The 20,559-nt window shown below is 52.1% G+C and overlaps 1 protein-coding gene across 3 annotated transcripts in view; it reads right to left on the minus strand.

Moving 5' to 3' along the window:
• Positions 1–307: 307 nt before the first annotated feature.
• LOC144610607 (adhesion G protein-coupled receptor E1-like) overlaps positions 308–20,559 on the minus strand; it is a 41,086-nt gene continuing 20,834 nt past the window's right edge. For 2 of the 3 annotated variants that reach the window (XM_078429423.1, XM_078429422.1), the window contains 11 exons: positions 20,116–20,214; positions 18,266–18,443; positions 17,398–17,505; positions 16,591–16,784; positions 13,135–13,302; positions 11,556–11,762; positions 9,945–10,177; positions 9,170–9,236; positions 6,964–7,055; positions 5,930–6,098; positions 4,888–5,220 (listed from right to left, as the gene is read on the minus strand). In XM_078429423.1, the coding sequence (XP_078285549.1) occupies positions 4,930–5,220; positions 5,930–6,098; positions 6,964–7,055; positions 9,170–9,236; positions 9,945–10,177; positions 11,556–11,762; positions 13,135–13,302; positions 16,591–16,784; positions 17,398–17,505; positions 18,266–18,443; positions 20,116–20,214 (1,806 nt within the window). In that variant the 3' untranslated portion in view covers positions 4,888–4,929. Of the gene's footprint in view, positions 2,395–4,887; positions 5,221–5,929; positions 6,099–6,963; positions 7,056–9,169; positions 9,237–9,944; positions 10,178–11,555; positions 11,763–13,134; positions 13,303–16,590; positions 16,785–17,397; positions 17,506–18,265; positions 18,444–20,115; positions 20,215–20,559 lie in introns of those variants that run through there. The other variant, XM_078429424.1, reaches the window with a different exon arrangement.

Consider the following 20,559-nt stretch of genomic DNA (forward strand, 5'->3'; position numbering starts at 1 on the left):
GAGAGTAGGGGAATCGAGGACCAGAGGACATAGGTTCAAGGTGAAGGGGAAAAGATTTAATAGGAATCTGAGGGGTAACTTTTTCATGTAAAGTGTGGTGGGAGTATGGAACGAGCTGCTGGAGGAGGTAGTTGAGGCTGGGACTATCGCAACGTTTAAGAAACAACTAGACAGGTGCATGGGTAGGACAGGTTTGGAGGGATATGGACCAAGCGCAGGCAGGTGGGACTAGTGTAGCTGGGACGTGTTGGCTGGTGTGGGCAAGTTGGGCCGAAGGGCCTGTTTCCATGCTGTATCACTCTATGACAAGTCCCACACCACAGATTTTGTACGTAAAACTGGAATGGGAGCGTTAACCTCACAAGGAACCCGAGTAGAACAACAAATAGAGAAGACTCAACTTGGAATTAGTTCCGTAATTTTATCAATGTGTTAGACTTTATATTGCATTTGTAAACGATTACAATGAAGTTGCTTCTCTCTCTGGCTCCAAGCCCAGATGTTCGCCAAATATCTAATAGTCAGATCCATAGAATATATCTGGTCTTGAAATGTCTTATACATAAAGGGATGCATGATTAACAAACCGTGTGCTGGGTAGCGTTGATCACTAAAGATACTAGAGGAGCAAGATAGACCACTCGACCCTACAAACCGTAGTATGTCACGGCGCCATTTTAGTTGACAGAAACTTGCAGAAACATTTTTAAAGAAAAATAACAAAAATCTGTGAATTGATAGACGAGATATATTCTGCATTTTTATAGTATCATCACACATACTGTTCCCCCACAACACTGATTACACTGCGAGAGGCGGGTTTTGCTTACTAAAATGGCGGACGTTACGCTCCTTTGCGTACTACACTTCAGTATAGGTGAATTCGATGGAGTGATTCATCTTGCTCCTCTAGTATCTTTGCTGATTCACAATCCGTAGGGATTAAACTGGCTCTTCAAAGTTATCAGTAGAAAATTCAGCTTATATATTTTCATTCATTAAAGGGGTAGAAAAAAAGTAAAGGATTGTGAATTTAGACTTTAAAGATACAGCGTGGAAACAGGCCCTTCGGCCCACCAAGTCCACGTTGGCCAACAATCGCCTACTATATCTATGTCCTACACACTTGGGACAATTTATAGAAGACAATTAACCTACTAACCTCTATGTCTTTGGAGTGTGGGAGGAAACCGGAGCACCTGGGGAAAACCCACGCAGGTCACGGGGAGAACGTACAAACTCCGTACAGACAGCACCCGTAGTCTGGATGGAACCTGGGTCGCTGGTGCTGTAAGGCAGCAACTCTACCGCTGCGTTACAGTGCCGCCCTGATCATGATATATCTCATATGTAACTTGATGCACGATTAACAAACCATGTACTAGATAGCACTGATCACTGAATCCTTTGAAATATTCTGCCTTATGCATAGGGGTGCCAACTATCTCACTCCCAAATAAGGGACAAGGTGACGTCACCGCCCACGTGACCTCAGCCAGCCAGCGGCCAGGTGCTCCCGCTCCACCAATGGCGGCCGCCCGGGCTGGGAGGCGAGTTGCTAGGTAACCTCCATTAGGCGGCACCCGGGCTTCCGGGCCTACACTGTCTGGACCTACAGCAGCCCCTGGGCCTACAGTGTCCAGGCCTACACTGTCAGGACCTGCAGTGTCCGGGCCTACAGCATCCGGGCCAACAGTGTCTGGGCCTAATACGGGACAAGGGCGGTCCCGTAAGGGACAAACCAATTTGGCCCAAAATACGGGATGTCCCGGCTAATACGGGACAGTTGACAACCATACATATGCAGCACAATCTGCTGGGATTAAACTGGCTCTTCAAAGTTATCAGTAGGAAATTCAGTTTATATCTTTTCATTCATAAAAGGGGTAAGAATAGTAAAGGATTGTAACCGTCAAATACTCCTCCAACAAAGGTCATCTGGTTGGACTCGGAGAAGTGGGTCTTGAATAGACACAAAAAGCTCCGCGGGTCAGGCAGCACCTCTGGAGAAAAGGAATAGGTGACTTTTTGAGTCGAGACCCTTCAGACTGAGAGTCAGTCTGAACCCTCTCCTCTGACTCTCAGTCTGAAGAAGGATCTCGACCCGAAACGTCACCCATTCCTTCTCTCCAGCGATGCTGCCTGTCCCGCTGAGTTACTCCAGCTTTTTGTGTCTATCTCTGGTGTAAACCAGCATCTGCAGTTCCTTTCCTCACACAAAGTTGTTCTTGGCCTCGTTAAGTCATCCAGCTGTGTCACAGGTCAGAAACATCTGCATGCTGGTCTGGTGAATGAACAGATACAGGAGACGGGTGGCAGTTCACGGAGTTGTGCCCGCAGTTTCATGAAGTGGGCTTTGATACATCTTAAGTAATGATCTCGTCACACTGTCTCCTGCAGAGAAAAATACAACCTCAGTCTGAAGTTTGGAAAATCATAGAGTCATAGTAATACAGCGTGGAAACAGGCCCTTCAGCCCAACTTGCCCACACCGGCCAACATGTCCCAGCTACACTAGTCTCACCTGCCTGCGCTTGGTCCATAACCCTCCAAAACTGTCCTATCCATATCATATCATATCATATATATACAGCCGGAAACAGGCCTTTTAGGCCCACCAAGTCCGTGCCGCCCAGCGATCCCCGTACATTAACACTATCCTACACCCACTATGGACAATTTTTACATTTACATTTACCCAGCCAATTAACCTACATACCTGTACGTCTTTGGAGTGTGGGAGGAAACCGAAGATCTCGGAGAAAACCCACGCAGGTCACGGGGAGAACGTACAAACTCCTTACAGTGCAGCACCCGTAGTCAGGATCGAACCTGAGTCTCCGGCGCTGCATTCGCTGTAAAGCAGCAACTCTACCGCTGCGCTACCGTGCCGCCCATGTACCTGTCCAACTGTTTCTTAAACGAGGGATAGTCCCAACCTCAACTACCTCCTCTGGCAGCCTGTTCCATACACACACCACACTCTGTGTGGAAAAGTTACCCCTCGGATTCCTATTAAATCTTTCCCCCCTTCACCTTGAACCTATGTCCTCTGGTCCTCAATTCCCCTACTCTGGGCAAGAGACTCTGTGCATCTACCCGATCTATTCCTCTCATGATTTTGTACAAAGTGTTCACAGAAAATGTAAAGCATTGAATCAGACTATATTCAGGGAAACATCTTAAGCACATTTACTGAAAGAGGCGGCTTAGTTTTTCAGTTTTAACGATACAGCATAGAAACAGGCCCTGCAACCCACCAATCTTTAACCCTTTCCTCTTTAATCTCTCCCTCCTAACCCCATTCTCCTGCCTTCTCCCCATAACCCCTGATACCAGTACTAATCAAGAATGTATCTGTCTCTGTCTTTAAAATAACCACTGACTTGGCCTCCACAGCCTTCTGTGGTAAAGAATTCCACAGATTCACCGCCCTCTGACTAAAGAAATTCCTCCTCATCTTTCTAAAGGAATGTCCTTTCATATACGTATCATATTTCTTGGAGGGCGGCGGGTAGAGCTGCTGCCTCACAACGCCAGAGACCTGGACTCCATCCTGACCTTGGGCGCTGTCTGTGTGGAGTTTGCATGTTCACCCTGTGACTGTGTGGGTTTCCTCCAGGTGCTCCAGTTTCCTCCCACACCCCGAAGACGTGCGGGTTTGTAGGTTCAAGATTCAAGATTCAAGATTCAAGATAGCTTTATTTGTCATCCAATATTGGACGAAATTCAGTCACCCACAGTCCAACAATAAAAGCATTAAATAGGCATTAAAATTACACAACCCCAAAAACACACACAAAAAGAAACATCCATCACAGTGAGTCTCCTCCTCCAGTCCTCTCCTCACTGTGATGGAAGGCCACAATGTCTTTTCCCTTCTCCTGCCGTCCTCTCCCGCGGACAGGTTGTTGTGGTTGCAGGCCGCGCCGGACGGTCCGCAGCGGCCCGAGCCTAAGGCGAGTCGCAGCCGCTCCCGCAGCCTCCGAAGACGGCCGGCTCTGCCAATGATAAGTCCGATCCGGGGCGGGCGAACACGCTGCTGCTGCCGCTGTTGCTGCACGTCGGGGCGGTCGTGGCTCCCGACACTGAAGCCCCCGCCCAGCAGAGAAATATCCCGCGGCCTCTTTTAGGCTGCGCCGGACGGTGAAATGTCCGCGACCCAAGCCCCGCGACCCGGGGCGGGCGAACATGCTGCCGCTGCCGGAGCTCCCGATGTCGGTATCCACGCGGCCCGAGCCTAAGGCGAGTCGCAGCCGCTCCCGCAGCCTCCGAGGACGGCCGGCTCCGGTGATGGTAAGTCCGATCCGCGGGCTCTGCGAACCAGAGCCCTGGAGGCAGCCAGCTCCAGGAGTTGGGCCGATGGTAGGCCGCAGCAGGAACGGAGACACGGCCCAGAAAACAAAGGTCGGGTCTCCGTTCGGAAGGGACACCTATTTACAATTTTACAGTTCCCCCCCTCCCCCCCACATACACACATAGTACACAAACACAAAAAGACCACATCACAACTACAATTAAGACAAAAAAAACAACAAAAACACAAAGACAAATGGACCACAGGTAAGCCGCAGCTGCTATGGCAGCGCCACCATTTTGGTGTTTTGCAAATGTCCCCCGTGCATGAGAAAGTAGGAAACATAGAACTAGTGTGAATGAGTGATTGATGATCGGCATGGACATGGTGGGACGAAGGGCCTGTTTCCATACTGTATCTCTGAACTAAACCTTCTGGGACAGCATCTCTTGGAGTTATAGAGTGATACAGTGTGGAAACATGCCCTTCGACCCGCCGAGTCCGTGCAGACCAGCGATCCCCACATATTAACACCATTCTGCACACAAGGGACAATTTTACCGAAGCCAATTAACCTACAAATCTGCACGTCTTTGGAGTGTGGGAGGAAACTGGAGCACCCGGAGAAATGGTCACAGGGAAACCGAAGATCTCGGAGAAAACCCACGCAGGTCACGGGGAGAACGTACAAACTCCGTACAGACAGCACCCGTGGTCGGGATGGAACCCGGGTCTCCGGCGCTGTGAGGCAGCAACTCTACCGCTGCGCCACCGTGCCGCCCTGAGAAATTGTTGATTGCTGTCACTGAAACCAACACACTTACCGACGTGACTGATAATGGTGTTTTTGTGGATTCAGACTCGAAGAACATCCTCTTGGTCTGAGAAATGGCAAAGATCCACTTCTGGTATTCAGCCCTTATCTAAAGAGAAGTTAAAAAAGATTACATTTATCAAAAGTTGAACAAGATGACCTGTAGGGGAAAAAAAATGCAGATGCTGATTTAAATCGAAGGTAGACACCAAATGCTGGAGTAACTCAGCGGGTCAGGCAGCATCTCTGGAAAACATGGATAGGTGACGTTTCACACAGTGCTGGAGTAACTCAGCGGGTCTAACTTCGGTTTAAACCAGCACCTGCTGTTCCTTCCTGCACTTTACTCCTGCACTTTGTGTTAGGGTTGCCAACTTCCTCACTCCCAAATAAGGGGCAAAGGGTGACGTCACCGCCCCGCGCCCCACATGACCTCACCCAGCCAGCGGCCACCCGGGCCGGGAGGCGGGTTGCTATGCAACCTCCGTTAGGCGGTCTCCGGGCCTACAGGGCCGGGGCCTACAGTGTCCGGGGCTACAGTGGCCCCCGGGCTACAGTGTCCGGGCCTACACTGTCCGGGCCTGCAGTGTCCGGGCCTACAGTGTCGGGTCCTACAGTGGCCCCCGGCCTACAGTGTCCGGGCCTACACTGTCCGGGCCTAATACGGGACAAAGGCAGTCCCGTACGGGACAAATCAATTTAGCTCAAACTACGGGATGTCCCGGCTAATACGGGACACTTGGCAACCCTAGTTTGTGTCTTTGTTTTGTCAGCCAGTGTCCGCAGTTGCTTGTGTCCACAACTGGACGACCACATGCCTTGGGGTTGAGGATGCAGAGGATGATGAAGATGAAGGTGCCCTGGAAGCTGTTGACAATGGTGAACAGGTAGGCCATCACCAGCGTCTCCTCCTGGAAGTGGAACAGGCCCAGGATCCAGGTGCAGCCCAGGATGAACACCTGGCCGATGGCTTTGAACATCAGCATCCTGCAGTGAAGACAAGCCACCGTCAGACTCGAGGACAACCACACTTACAACTGCTAACTCTAACCCTGGACTGGACAATGGTGGCGCAGCGGTAGAGTTGCTGCCTCACAGCGCCGGAGACCCGGGTTCCATCCCGACTACGGGTGCTATCTGTACGGAGTTTGTACGTTCTCCCCGTGACTGCGTGGGTTTTCTCCGAGATCTTCGGTTTCCTCCCACACTCCAATGATGTACAAGTTTCCAGCCCACACTCCGACAACGTACAGGTTTGTAGGTTAATTGACTTGGTGTAAATGTAATATTATCGCTGGAGTGTGTAGGATAATATGGAAACAGGCCCATCGGCCCACCGGGTCCGCACCGACCAGCGATCCCCGCACACTAACACCATCCTACACACACTAGGGACAATTTTTACATTTACCAGGCCAATTAACCGACAAACCTGCACGTCTTTGGAGTGTGTGGGGAAACCGAAGATCTCGGAGAAACCCACGCAGGTCACGGGGAGAACGTACAAACTCCGTACAGACGGCACCCGTAGTCGGGATCGAACCCGGGTCTCCGGCGCTGCCTTGGCTGTACGGCAGCAACTGTGCCCCAGCACCACCGTGACCGCCCATGTTAGTGTGCAGGGATCGCTGGTCGGCGCGGACTCGGTGGGCCGAATGGCCTGTTTGTTCGCTGTATCTCTAAGCTAAATTAAAGTAAATGGTGCTAAATTTGCAGGTAGAAAAGAGTGGAGTGGCAGGAAACCTCTGCCTGGGAAGAGCATGCCTGGAGTTGCCTAGCAACGCCGCCATCTTGTCCTGGCCGTCATGTCACGGTTCCTCTCTTCTCTTTGGACTCATCGTAGCGAGCTCACCTCGTATCTTTGATCTTCGACACTTTCATGTCACGATTAGAAAGCTCTTTGTTCAATGTGTAGAGAGACGTGGTGAACAGGAAGGTGTTGATCTGTTGAGTTGTGACACGATTTAGATGTCCGATAAACATTGAGTATAAATTGAGTTGTACTATTGAGTATAAAATGCGTACGGGTTGTCAGGGGTTACGGGGAGAAAGCAGGTGGATGGGGATAGAGGGAGAGATAGATCAGCCATGATTGAATGATGTAGACTAGATGGGCGGCACGGAGGCGCAGCGGTAGAGTTGCCGCCTTACAGCGAATGCAGCGCCGGAGACCCGGGTTCCATCCTGACTACGGGCGCCGTCTGTACGGAGTTTGTACGTTCTCCCCGTGACCTGCGTGGGTTTTCTCCGAGATCTTCGGTTTCCTCCCACACTCCAAAGACGTGCAGGTTTGTAGGTTAATTGGCTTGGTGTATGAGTAAAAGAATTGTCCCTAGTGTGTGCTGGGTAGTGTTAATGTGTAGGGATCGCTGGTCAGTGCGGACGCAGTGGGCCAAAGGGCCTGTCTCTAAACCTAAAACTAAACCGAATGGCCTAATTCTGCTCCTATCACTTATGAAGAGGCTTTGAACATAAGAGTCAGGAAGCTATGCTGCAGTTCTAAAGAACTTTTGTCAGACTGCAGATAGACACTAAAAGCTGGAGTAACTCAGCGGGTCAGGCAGCACCTCTGGAGAGAAGGAATGGGCGACGTTTGGGGTGGACACACTTCTTCAGACCGCATTTGGATTATTGTGTGCAGTTCTGGTCGTCCCATTGCAGGAAGGATGTGGTGGCTTTGGAGAGGGTGCAGAGGAGGTTTACCAGAAGGCTGCCTGGGTTCGAGGATGCTGGGTACACGGAGAGGATGGACAGACTTGGATTGTTTTATCTGAAATCCCGGTGGCCTAAGGAGAGACCTGATAGAAGCACGTTGGCGCAGCGGTAGAGTTGCTGCCTTACAGCGAATGCAGCGCCGGAGACCCGGGTTCCATCCCGACTACGGGCGCTGTCTGTACGGAGTTTGTACGTTCTCCCCGTGACCTGCGTGGGTTTTCTCCGAGATCTTCGGTTTCCTCCCACACTCCAAAGACGTGCAGGTTTGTAGGTTAATTGACTTGGTGTAAATGTAAAAATTGTCCCTAGTGGGTGTAGGATAGTGTTAGTGTGCGGGGATCGCTGGGCGGCGCGGACCCGGTGGGCCGAAAGGGCCTGTTTCCGCGCTGTATCTCTAAACTAAACTAAACTAAACTAAGTAGATAAAATTATGAGAGGCATAGCTGGGATAAACAGTGTGGTGGGATGTTGGGATCAGGCAGGAACGTAAAGTAGACGCACAGATAGGGTAGACAGCCACAACCTTTATCCCAGGATGACAATATCAAAGACTAGGGGGCCTAGCTTCAAGGTGAGAGGGGCAAAGTTGAAAGGAGATGTGTGGGACAGGCTTTCTTTACACAGAGGGTGGTGGGTGCCTGGAACGCGCTGCTAGGGGTGGTGAAGGAGGCAGAGATGATAGTGGTGTTGAAGAGGCTTTAGGATAGGAACAAGGTAACGACACAGGGAAGGACCAGGCAGAGACCCTGGAATTAATTGCAAGGTGTAACCAGGCATTCAGTGAAAAATGTGCCATTATCACAAGAGATTATTAAATAATAATAATAATAACAGCAACAATAACAAAAATAACAACAACAACAATAATAACAATCATAATAGACAATAGGTGCAGGAGGAGGCCATTCGGCCCTTCGAGCCAGCACCGCCATTCACCGTGATCGTGGCTGATCATCCACAATCAGTACCCCGTTCCTGCCTTCTCCCCATACCCCCTGACTCCACTATCTTTAAGAGCTCTATCTAACCCCCTCTTGAATGCACCCAGAGAATTGGCCTCCACTGCCTTCCGTGGCAGAGAGTTCCACACATTTACAACTCTCTGGTTGAAAAAGTTTTTCCTCGTCTCCGTTCTAAATGGCCGACCCCTTATTCTTAAACTGTGTGTGGCCCCTGGTTCTGGACTCCCCCAACATTGGGAATATATTTCCTGCCTCTAGCGTGTCCAACCCCTTAATAATCTTATACGTTTCAACAAGATCCCCTCTCATCCTTAGCAATAATAGTAACAATAATAACAACAACAATAATAATAATTTAAAAAATAGATATATAATAATTACCAAAATGATCAGGTAAACTGGGCCAAGGAAACTCCAGATGAAACCATTCTCCACCTGTAGCCAGCAGCTGAAACCCAAAGGGAAAGACATTGGCAATGTGTTGGAACCAAAGATACTAGAGGAGCAAGATAGACCACTCGGCCCTAAAAACCGTCGTCTATCATGGCCAAAGATACTAGAGGAGCAAGATAGACCACTCGGCCCTAAAAACCGTCGTCTATCATGGCCAAAGATACTAGAGGAGCAAGATAGACCACTCGGCCCAAAAACCGTAGTATGTCACGGCGCCATTTTAGTAGACAGAAACTTGCAGAAACATTTAAAAAGAAAAATAACAAAAATCTGTGGTTTGTAGGTTAATTGGCTTGGTAAATTGTCCCTAGTGGGTGTAGGATAGTGTTAATGTGCGGGGATCGCTGGTCGGCGCGGACCCGATGGGCCGAAGGGCCCGTTTCCGCACTATCTCTAAACTAAACTACCTCCTCTGGCATTTATTCACAAAATGCTGGAGTATCTCAGCAGGTCAGGCAACGCTTCAGTCTGAAGAAGGGTCTCGACCCGAAACGTCGCCCATTCCTTCTCTCCCGAGATGCTGCCTGACCTGCTGAGATACTCCAGCATTTTGTGAATAAAAACCTTCGATTTGTACCAGCATCTGCAGTTATTTTCTTATACTCCCTCCTCTGGCAGCTGGTTCTATACACCCACCACCCTCTGTGTGAGAAGGAGACCATCAGGGTAAGTCCCCCCTTCACCAGGGGGTTGTGATATTCACTTGCGCTGTGAGCCGTATCCGTCGGGGTGTATCAGTGCGGAGAGGGTCACCACCAGCGCGGGGCAGCCGTATCCCGCGGCGTAGACAAGCTTGCCCGTGCGGCCGGAGCTGGACACCCGCATCTTCTTCAGGTTCCTGACCATGACGTAGAGCTGAGCAGACTCCAAACTCATCCAGGCGAAGGCGGCCAGGAACAGATAATGCAGGCAACCCGCCACCATTCCACACACGACCTGCACGACCAAAAATACACAACACCATCACAAGGCTGGTGGGACAGGGGTGACTAGGGTTGCCAACTGTCCCGTATTAGCCGGGAAATCCCGTATATTGGGCTAAATTGGTTTGTCCCGTACGGGACCGCCCTTGTCCCGTATTAGGCCCAGGGGGCGCTGTAGGCCCGGACACTGTAGGCCCGGACACTGTAGGCCCCGACACTGTAGGCCCGGACACTGTAGGTCCAGATAGTGTAGGCCTGGACACCGTAGGCCCGGACATCGTAGACCCGGACAGTGTAGACCCGGGCAGTGTAGGCCCGGACACTGTAGGCCCGGACACTGTAGGTCCAGACAGTGTAGGCCCGGACGCGATAGGCCCGGACACTGTAGACCCGGACAGTGTAGGTCCAGACAGTGTAGGCCCGGGCAGTGTAGGCCCAGACTCTGCAGGCCCGGACAGTGTAGGTCCGGACAGTGTAGGCCTGGACAGTGTAGGCCCGGACAGTGTAGGCCCGGACAAATATGCTGCCTGTCCCGATGAGTTACTCCTGCACTCGAGCCAGCACCGCCATTCAATGTGATCATCGCTGATCATTCTTAATCAGTACCCCATTCCTACTTTCTCCCCATACCCCCTGACTCTGCTATCCTTAAGAGCTCTATCTAGCTCTCTCTTGAATGCATTCAGAGAATTGGCCTCCACTGCCTTCTGAGGCAGAGAATTCCACAGATTCACAACTCTCTGGCTGAAAAGATTTTTTCCTCATCTCCGTTCTAAATGGCCTACCCCTTATTCTTAAACTGTGGCCCCTTGTTCTGGACTCCCCCAACATCGGGAACATGTTTCCTGCCTCTAACGTGTCCAACCCCTTAATAATCTTATACGTTTCGATAAGATCCCCTCTCATCCTTCTAAATTCCAGTGTATACAAGCCTAGTCGCTCCAGTCTTTCAATATACGACAGTCCCGCCATTCCGGGAATTAACCTAGTAAACCTACGCTGCACGCCCTCAATATCCACTGACTTGTGGCCTCCACAGCCGTCTGTGGCAAAGAATTCCACAGATTCACCGCCCTCTGACTAAAGAAATTCCTCCTTATCTCCTTCCGAAAGGAACGTCCTTTAATTCTGAGGCTGTGCCCTCTGGTCCTAGACTCTCCCACTAGTGGAAACATCCTCTCCACATCCACTCTATCCAGGCCGCTCACTATTTGGAGACATCCTCATCTCCTTTATAAGGGAACGTCTCGACCTCTGTTTAGTAAGCTGGTGGTGGAGCAACGGGAGGTGGGGCGAGCGGGAGGGGGCCGAGGTCTGACGTGGTTGGCGCCGCGCCACGCCGCGCCCACCCCACCCCACCCCCCCCCCCACCCCCCCACCCAGGTGCTCACCCGGTTGGCCGTTCTGTTGATGCCCACGATGAAGAGGAGCTCGGCGAGGAATAGGCTGAGGCAGAGCTGGGCGTGGGTGGCACTGACCGCGTTCCTGGCTTGCGGGCAGAAGGTGAAGGTGGCGAGGGCAAGCAGGAGGCAGGTCAGGGACACCGGGATCCCGATGAAGGATATCACCGAGAGGGCATCTTGCCGATGGCTCTGCAGCTGAGTGCAACACAACACAGGGGTCAGTCCGAAAACCATGGAAAGAAACCGTTTCGTTTATGTACAGACAATAGGTGCATTCGTCCCTTCGAGCCAGCACCGCCATTCAATGTGATCATGGCTGATCATCCACAATCAGTACCCTGTTCCTGCCTTCTCCCCATACCCCCTGACTCCGCTATCCTTAAGAGCTCTATCTTTAGAGATACAGCGCGGAAACAGGCCCTTCGGCCCACCGGGTCCGCGCCGACCAGCGATCCCCGCACACTAACACTATCCTACACCCACTAGGGACAATTTTTACATTTACCAAGCCAATTAACCTACAGACCTGCACGTCTTTGGAGTGTGGGAGGAAACCGAAGATCTCGGAGAAAACCCACGCAGGTTACGGGGAGAACGTACAAACTCCGTACAGACAGCACCTGTAGTCGGGATGGAACCCGAGTCTCCGGTGCTGCATTCGCTGTAAGGCGGCAACTCTACCGCTGCGCCACCGTGACCGCTCTGTTAGGAAAATATGGCACGGTGGCGCAGCGGTAGAGTTGCTGCCTCACAGCGCCGGAGCCCCGGGTTCCATCCCGACTACGGGCGCTGTCTGTACGGAGTTTGTACGTTCTCCCCGTGATCTGCGTGGGTTTTCTCCGAGATCTTCGGTTTCCTCCCACACTCTAAAGACGTGCAGGTTTGTAGGTTAATTGGCTTCGGTAACATTGTAAATTGTCCCTAGAAGAGTGTTAGTGTGCGGGGATCGCTGGGCGGTGCGGACTCGATGGGCCGAATGGCCTCTGTCCGCGCTGTATCTCCACACTAATCTAAGTGCAGAGAAAGGGAGTACGAGTGGGAAAAGGATTGGTTTAGATTAGTTTAATGTTAGAGATGCAGCATGGAAACAGGCCCTTCGGCCCACCAGGTGCATGCTGGCCATCGATCACCCGTTCACACTAGTTCTGTGCTATCCCACTTTCTCATCCACTCCCTACACACTGGGGGGCAATTTACAGATGGCCGATTAACCCCCAAACCTGCACGTCTTTGGGATGTGGGAGGAAACCGGAGCACCCGGAGAAAACCCAGGCGGTCACGGGGAGAAGGTGCAAACTCCACACAGACAGCACCCGAGGTCAGGATTGAACCCGGGTCTCTGGCGCTGTGAGGCAGCGGCTCTACCCACTGTGCCACCGTGCTGTGTTGTTGGAGCTGTGCACTTCACCTTGCACTGTGAGCGGCTCGATTGTAATCACGTCTTGTCTTTCCCTTGGTTGGTTAGCGCGCGACACAAGCTGCTCACTGTACCTCGGCACACGTGACAGTAACCGGACTGAGCTGTGGGGGGAAGGCGGGGGAGTGGCAGGGAGGGATGGGCACCTACCTTCTCGGTGAAGGCCATCAAGATGGCGAAGCTGGAGAGGTGTTGGCACTGGCAGGTGGTGTGGGTGCTGTTGGACTGCATTAAGGCACAGCCCCTGGTCGACCAGCCGTGCCAGGCCGCAGCCTGACTCCAGTACACACACGACAGCTTCCCCTCTGCAGCCGGTGCCTGCGCAACACGAGGCGACATGTTAGATCTCAGTCTAGTGTAGCTTAGAGATACAGCGCGGAAACAGGCCCATCGGCCCACTGGGTCCGCGCCGACCAGTGATCCCCGCACACTAACACTATCCTACACACACTAGGGACAATGATTTATTTATCTCCGTGTATTCATTTATTTATTTATTTATTTACTCACTTGCTTATTTATTTATTTATTTACTTATTTATTTATTTATTTATTTATTTATCTATTTATTTATTTATTTATTTATTTATTCATTCATTTATTTATTTATTTATTTATTTATTTATCTATTTATTTATTTATTTATTTATTTATTTATCTGTCTATTTATTTATTTATTTATTTATCTATTTATCTGTTTATTTATTTATTTATCTATTTATTTATCTATTTATCTATTTATTTATTTATTTATCTATTTATCTATTTATCTATTTATTTATTTATTCATTTATTTATTTATCTATTTATCTGTTTATTTATCCGTTTATTTATTTATTTATTTATTTATTTATCTATTTATCTGTTTATTTATTTATCTATTTATTTAATTGTCTATCTATTTATTTATTTATTTAATTGTCTATTTGTCTGCCTATTTATTTAATTGTCTATCTGCCTGTCTATCTATTCATTTATTTATTTAGTTATCTATCTATTTATTTATTTACTTATTTACTTATTTATTTATTTACTTATTTATTTATTTATCTGTTTATTTATTTATTAATTTATTTAATTGTCTATCTGTCTATCTATTTATTTATTTATTTATGTATTTAATTATCTATTTGTCTGCCTGTCTATTTATTTAATTGTCTGTCTTTCTGCCTATTTATTTATTTATTTATTTGTTTAATTGTCTACTTGTCTGTCTATTTATTTATTCTTTCTTCCTTTCCTTTTCTTCTTGCCCTGGCACCGTGCCACAACATCAAAAAACACAATCCAATTCCATTTTCGAGGACCAGAGGACACAGGTTCAAGGTGAAGGGGAAAAAATGTAATGGGAATCCGAGGGGTGACTTTTTCCCACAGAGGGTGGTGGGTGTATGGAACAAGCTGCCAGAGGAGGTCGTTGAGGCTGGGACTATCGCATCGTTTGAGAAACGCTTAAACACAACATGCTGGAGTAACTCAGCAGGTCAGGCAACATCTCTGGAGAGAAGGAATGGGTGACATTGTGGGTCGAGACCTTTCTTCCAGTTCAGAAGCAGTTAGACAGGGACATGGATGGGACAGGTTTAGAGGGATATGGGCCAAACGTGGGCAGGTGGGACTGGTGTAGATGGGACATGGTTGGTGTGGGCAAGTTGGGCCATAGGGCGTGTTTCCACGCTGCATCACTCTGTGACAGAAGCATAATTAGACCATTCGGCCCATCTACTTTAGAGATACAGTGTGGAAACATGCACTGTGGACTGGGATCGTGGCTGGAGGCCTTTATCAAGATGGTGCAAAGGTAAAGTAATGTAAAGTGTACATTGTGTTATCTTTACATTTGTATTGCTCCATCTCCCCTCTCCTCAACGCACCGTCACCCAGTCCAATCATCTCTCATTTTACTTGTGGAGCAAGGAACTGGTTTACACCGGAGATAGACACAAAATACTGGGGTAACTTAGCGGGTCAGGCAGCATCTCGGGAGAGAAGGAACGGGTGACGTTTTGGGTCGAGACCCTTCTCCAGTCCGAAGAAGGGTTCCAACCCAAAACGTCACCCATTCCTTCTCTCCAGAGATACTGCCTGACCCGGATGAGTTACTCCAGCTTTTTGTGCCTATCTTCAGCCATTTTGGTTTAGTTTAGAGATACAGTGGAAACAGGCCCTTCAGCCCACCAAGTCCGTGCCGACCAACGATCCCCCTAGTTCACACTAGTTCTATCCTACCTGTTAGGGACAATTTGCAGAGGGCCAATTATCCTACAAACCCACGGAGGTACTCCAGCATTTTGTGTCAATCCCCATTTTACTTTGCATCTTAAAACCCGTACATGTGACCAGAATTCTGATCACAGCCATACATTGGGCACAGTGGCACAGCGGTAGAGTTGCTGCCTCACAGCGCCAGAGACCCGGGTTCCATCCCGACTACGGGTGCTGTCTGTATGGAGTTTGTACGTTCTCCCCGTGACCTAGGGTTGCCAACTGCCACGTATTAGCCGGGACATCCCGTATTTTGGGCTAAATTGGTTTGTCCCGTACGGGACCGCCCTTGTCCCGTATTAGGCCCGGGGCGCGCTGTAGGCCCGGACACTGTAGGCCCAGACACTGTAGGCCCAGACACTGTAGGCCCGGACACTGTAGGCCCAGACACTGTAGGCCCAGACACTGTAGGCCCGGACACTGTAGGTGCTGCAGATGCTGGTTAAAATCGAATGTAGACACAAAATACTGGAGTAACTAAGCAGGTCAGGCAGCATCTCGGGAGACAAGGAATGGCTGACGTTTCAGGTCGAGACCCTTCTTCACACTGAGGAAGGGTTACCCATTCCTTCTCTCCCTAGATGCTGCCTGACCCGCTGAGTTACTCCAGCATTTTGTGTCTGCCTCAGGACATGTAGGTCCGGACAGTGTTGGCCCGGACAGCGTAGGTCCGGACACTGTAGGTCCGGACAATATAGGCCCGGACAGTATAGGCCCGGACAGTGTAGGCCCAGACACTGTAGGCCCGGACACTGTAGGCCCGGAGGCCCGGGCACCGCCTGACAGAGGTTGCATAGCAACCCGCATCCCGGCCCGGGCGGCTGCCATTAGTGGAGCGGGAGCACGTGGCCGCTGGCTGGGTGAGGTCATGTGGGGCGCGGGGCGGTGACGTCACCTTGTCCCTTATTTGGGAGTGAGGAAGTTGGCAACCCCTACCGTGACCTGCATGGGTTTTCTCCGGGTTTCCCCCCACACTCCAAAGACGTGCAGGTTTGTAGGTTGATTGGCTTTGGTAAAATTGTAAATTGTCCCTAGTGTGGGTGTAGGATAGTGTTAGTGTGCGGGGATCGCTGGTCGGTGCGGACTCGGTGGGCCGAAGGGCCTGTTTCCGCGCTGTATCTCTAAACTCTAAACAGTGGCAATTTGTTTGCTGACTTTTATTTATGTTCAACACTCCCCGACCCCAGCAGGTTCTGTCTGATGGGTCTTGAACAGAAACGTCACCCATTCCTTCTCTCCAGAGATGCTGCCTGACCCGCTGAGTTACTCCAGCACTTTGTGTGTTTCATCGGTTGAAACCAGCGTCTGCAGTTCCTGCCCCCACAGGTTAATCTGACGAACCTGTTGGTGCTTTAGGACGAGCATCACCGCCACGGAGGTGCTGCTGTTCCCCGAGATTCGCAGGGCGGCCGATACCACCTTGGAGTGGAGCTGGAAGTGTCCTTGAAGATGGCCGCTCTCCTCGTTACTGTAGAGCGCCCCCTGCAGGATGGTCTCCATGTTGCCGTACACAATCAAGGCAACAACGGCAGAGCCTGAGGCAGTGGGGAGAGGCAGATTAGCGAAACAGCTTCAAAGCCATCTTGTTCAGTCTCGTTGTCTGCAACTCGTTCTCACCTAGCCCACAGCTAACCTAGTTCTCATCTAGTTCTCAACTCGTTCTCACCTAACCCACAGCCTGCTTCCTTCATCATAGAAACATCGAAACACAGACAATAGGTGCACAGGAGGCCATTCGGCCCTTCGAGCCAGCACCGCCACTCAATGTGATCATGGCTGATCATTCTCAATCAGTACCCCGTACCCCATACCCCTTGATTCCACTAGCCCCCGGAGCTCTATCTAACTCTCTTTTAAATTCATCCAGTGAATTGGCCTCCACTGCCCTCTGTGGGAGACCCGGGTTCGATCCCGACTATGGGTGCTGTCTGTACGGAGTTTGCACGTTCTCCCCGTGTAGGTGGGGTGGGGGGGTGGGTGGGGTGGGGGGGGTGGGTGTGGGTGGGGTGGGGGGGTGGGTGTGGGTGGGGGTGTGGGTGGGGTGGGGGTGTGGGTGGGGTGGGGGGGTGGGTGTGGGGGCGGTGAGCGTGGGGGGGTGGGGTGGGGGTGGGTGGGGGGTGTCTCTGGGTGAGGGGTCGGTGCGTTTACCTGAGGTGTTGGTCCCGGTTGTCCAGCCCACCTCGGCCATGTTGCCGCCGGCCTGCAGCCGCACGCGGTCACCAGCGGGGGCGCCGTCCACACGGACCACCTGTAGGTCTGGGAGAGGGGACGGAGGTCAGAGGTCAGTCAGGCCCGCCACCATCAGCATCGCACCCCCAACCCTAGCATTCCCCCCTCTACCCCCCCACCCCCCCGCTCCACCTCTCTACCTCCCACACCCCTTGTAATTCCCTCCATCCCCACCATCACCAGCATACACCTGGTCTACCATCAGTCCCCACCCAGTCCCCACCCAGTCCCCACCCAGTCCCCACCCACCCAGTCCCCACCCAGTCCCCACTGGATCTGCCCCCAGTGGCCATCCAGTTCACACCAGTCAACACCTGGTCTACACCCAGACTACGTCTGATCTGCGCCCACTCCACACCCGGTCTCCACCGTGCAGGGGCATCGCCCCACCGCGTTGCGGAGATGAGGGGTGAGCTGTGGCGAGCTCGCTCAGGCAGAGCTGCCCGTGTGATTGTCCACCTTCCCCCCCTCCCCACCCTTCAGCCCGTCGCTCCGGTGCCAGCTCTCGGCGGGAGGATGCTGACCCTCGGGCCCAACTCTGGGTGAGCCGTGACCGATGGGGGACCTGACCTGACCCGACTTGAATCCAGTCTAGAGTAGGGTCTCGACCCGGAACGTCACCCATTCCTTCTCTCCAGAGATGCTGCCTGACCCGCTGAGTTACTCCAGCGCTTCGTGTCTGTCTTTGATTTGAACCAGCACCTGCAGTTCCTTCCTACACTGATCTTACCCCCCCCCGGCCCCCTCCTGCCCGCGTTGCCCCGGTTGGCGGTCGCGTTGCCTTTACCCATCTCCGCGCTGGCGATGGTCCTGGGCCCGTGGTTCGGGCCGACGCTGCCCCAGGAGAGGGCGGCTTCCTCCACGCCACTCAGCAGGCGGGAGGCCGCCTCGATCCGCTCCTCGCGCGGCGTCTCCGCCCACGCCCAGCGCCCGGCCAACAGCCCCCTCGAATACGCAATCACATCCTGCAGAATATCAACACCAGTCAGTGCTGTGAACCCCCTCCCACCCACCCCCGCTCAACGCCACCCGTCAGTGCCCAGACCCACCCCCCGCACCCACGTCCAACACCACCCCCCCACCCACGCTCAACAGCACCCATCAGCACTCTGAACCACCCACCCCCACTCCCTCCCCCACCCCCCGCACCCACGCCCAACACTATCCTCCCCGCACCCACGCTCAACAGCACCCATCAGTGGAAAGATGTTTCCACTTTTCTTTTAAACCAAAAATAGATTTATTCAAGTCATGGAGTCATCGAGTGATACAGTGTGGAAACAGGCCCTTCGGCCCAACTTACCCACACCGGCCAACAATGTCCCAGCTACACTAGTCCCACTTGCCTGCGCTTGGCCCATATCCCTCCAAACCTGTCCTATCCATGTACCTGTCCAACTGTTTCTTAAACGATGGGAAAGTCCCTGCCTCAACTACCTCCTCTGGCAGCTTGTTCCATACACCCACCACCCTCTGTGTGAAAAAGTTACCCCTCAGATTCCGATTAACTCTTTTACCCTTCACCTTGAACCTATGTACTCTGGTCCTCGATTCCCCTACTCTGGGCAAGAGACTCTGTGGATCTACCCGATCTACTCCTCTCATGATTTTGTACACCTCTATAAGATCTCCCCTCATCCTCCTGCGCTCCATGGAATAGAGACCCAGCCTGCTCAACCTCTCCCTACAGCTCACACCCTCTAGTCCTGGCAACATCCTCGTAAAAGTATTCACAATACTATTTCCAAAACGAAATTGGGCAAAACAAACCCAGCGTTATAGCACAAATGGCACCAATATTGTTAAATTACTATATCACCATCCTTGTCCAGGATGCATTCCCCCGCCCCCTCCCGCGGTGCCTAGCGGTCCCGGAAACCCCCCAGGGTGCGCGTGGACAGTGCCTGGTCCCCCTCTAACCCCACCCGTGCGCGGACGTAACCCCGGAAACGGGGCAGGCAGCCGGCTCGGGCAGAGCCTTCTTCCGCCTGGCGCCGTGACTCGCGGACGGCCATCTTGGCCAGGCCTAGAGGATGTTTCCACTAGTGGGAGAGTCTAGGACCAGAGGCCACAGCCTCAGAATTAAAGGACATTGCTTTAGAAAGGAGATGAGGGGGAATTTCTTCAGTTTAGTTTCGAGTTATGGCGCGGAAACAGGCCCTTCGGCCCACCGGGTCCGCGCCGACCAGCGATCCCCGTACACTAACACAATCCTACACCCACTAGGGATAATTTTTACATTTGCCCAGCCAATTAACCTACAAACCTGCACGTCTTTGGAGTGTGGGAGGAAACCGAAGATCTCGGAGAAAACCCACACAGGTCACGGGGAGAACGTACAAACTCCGTACAGACGGCGCCCGTAGTCGGGATGGAACCCGGGTCTCCAGCGCTGTGAGGCAGCAACTCTACCGCTGCGCCACTAGTGAGCCGGTGGTGAATCTGTGGAATTCATTGCCACAGAGGGCTGTGGGGGGCTTATGTTTGAGGCAGAGATAGATAGATTGTTGATTAGTGCGGGTGTCAGGGGTTATGGGGTGAAGGCAGGAGAGTGGGGTTAGGAGGGAGAGATAGATCAGCCGTGATCAGTGCTCAGGATGGCAGCATCTGCATGGTCTCAGGGTGGGGTCTGCTCACCTCTGGTGGTAATCCAATGCCCGCTCCAGGGCATAACTTGTCAAGCAGCCGGCTGGTGTTGGCGGTCCCAGCACAGATGCCCCCCAGGAGTGAGTGTGGCTGGAGAGACACAAGCCAGAGGGTTAAAGCCCCCACTGTGTGCGGGGCGGGGAGTCAGTGCCGCTCGCTGATGCCATCTGTGGGCATTGCCTGGCACTACAGGCCCTCGCTCACTCCCCCCCCACCACCCACTGCCTGGCATCTGGTGGGCAAGATGTTCCACAACGCATGGGGCAAGACCCAACAGTGTCGACCTCCCCCACCCCTCACCCGCCCCCCACCCCACCCCCCACCCCACCGCTAACCCATGGCCACCCACGCCCTCATCCACCCCCCACCCACCTCTCACCCACGACCACCCCACCCCTCACTCACCCACCCCTCACCCACCCCACCCCACCCCTC

The sequence above is a fragment of the Rhinoraja longicauda genome, chromosome 37 (assembly GCF_053455715.1).
Source record: "Rhinoraja longicauda isolate Sanriku21f chromosome 37, sRhiLon1.1, whole genome shotgun sequence".
Taxonomy (NCBI): Eukaryota; Metazoa; Chordata; class Chondrichthyes; order Rajiformes; family Arhynchobatidae; genus Rhinoraja; species Rhinoraja longicauda.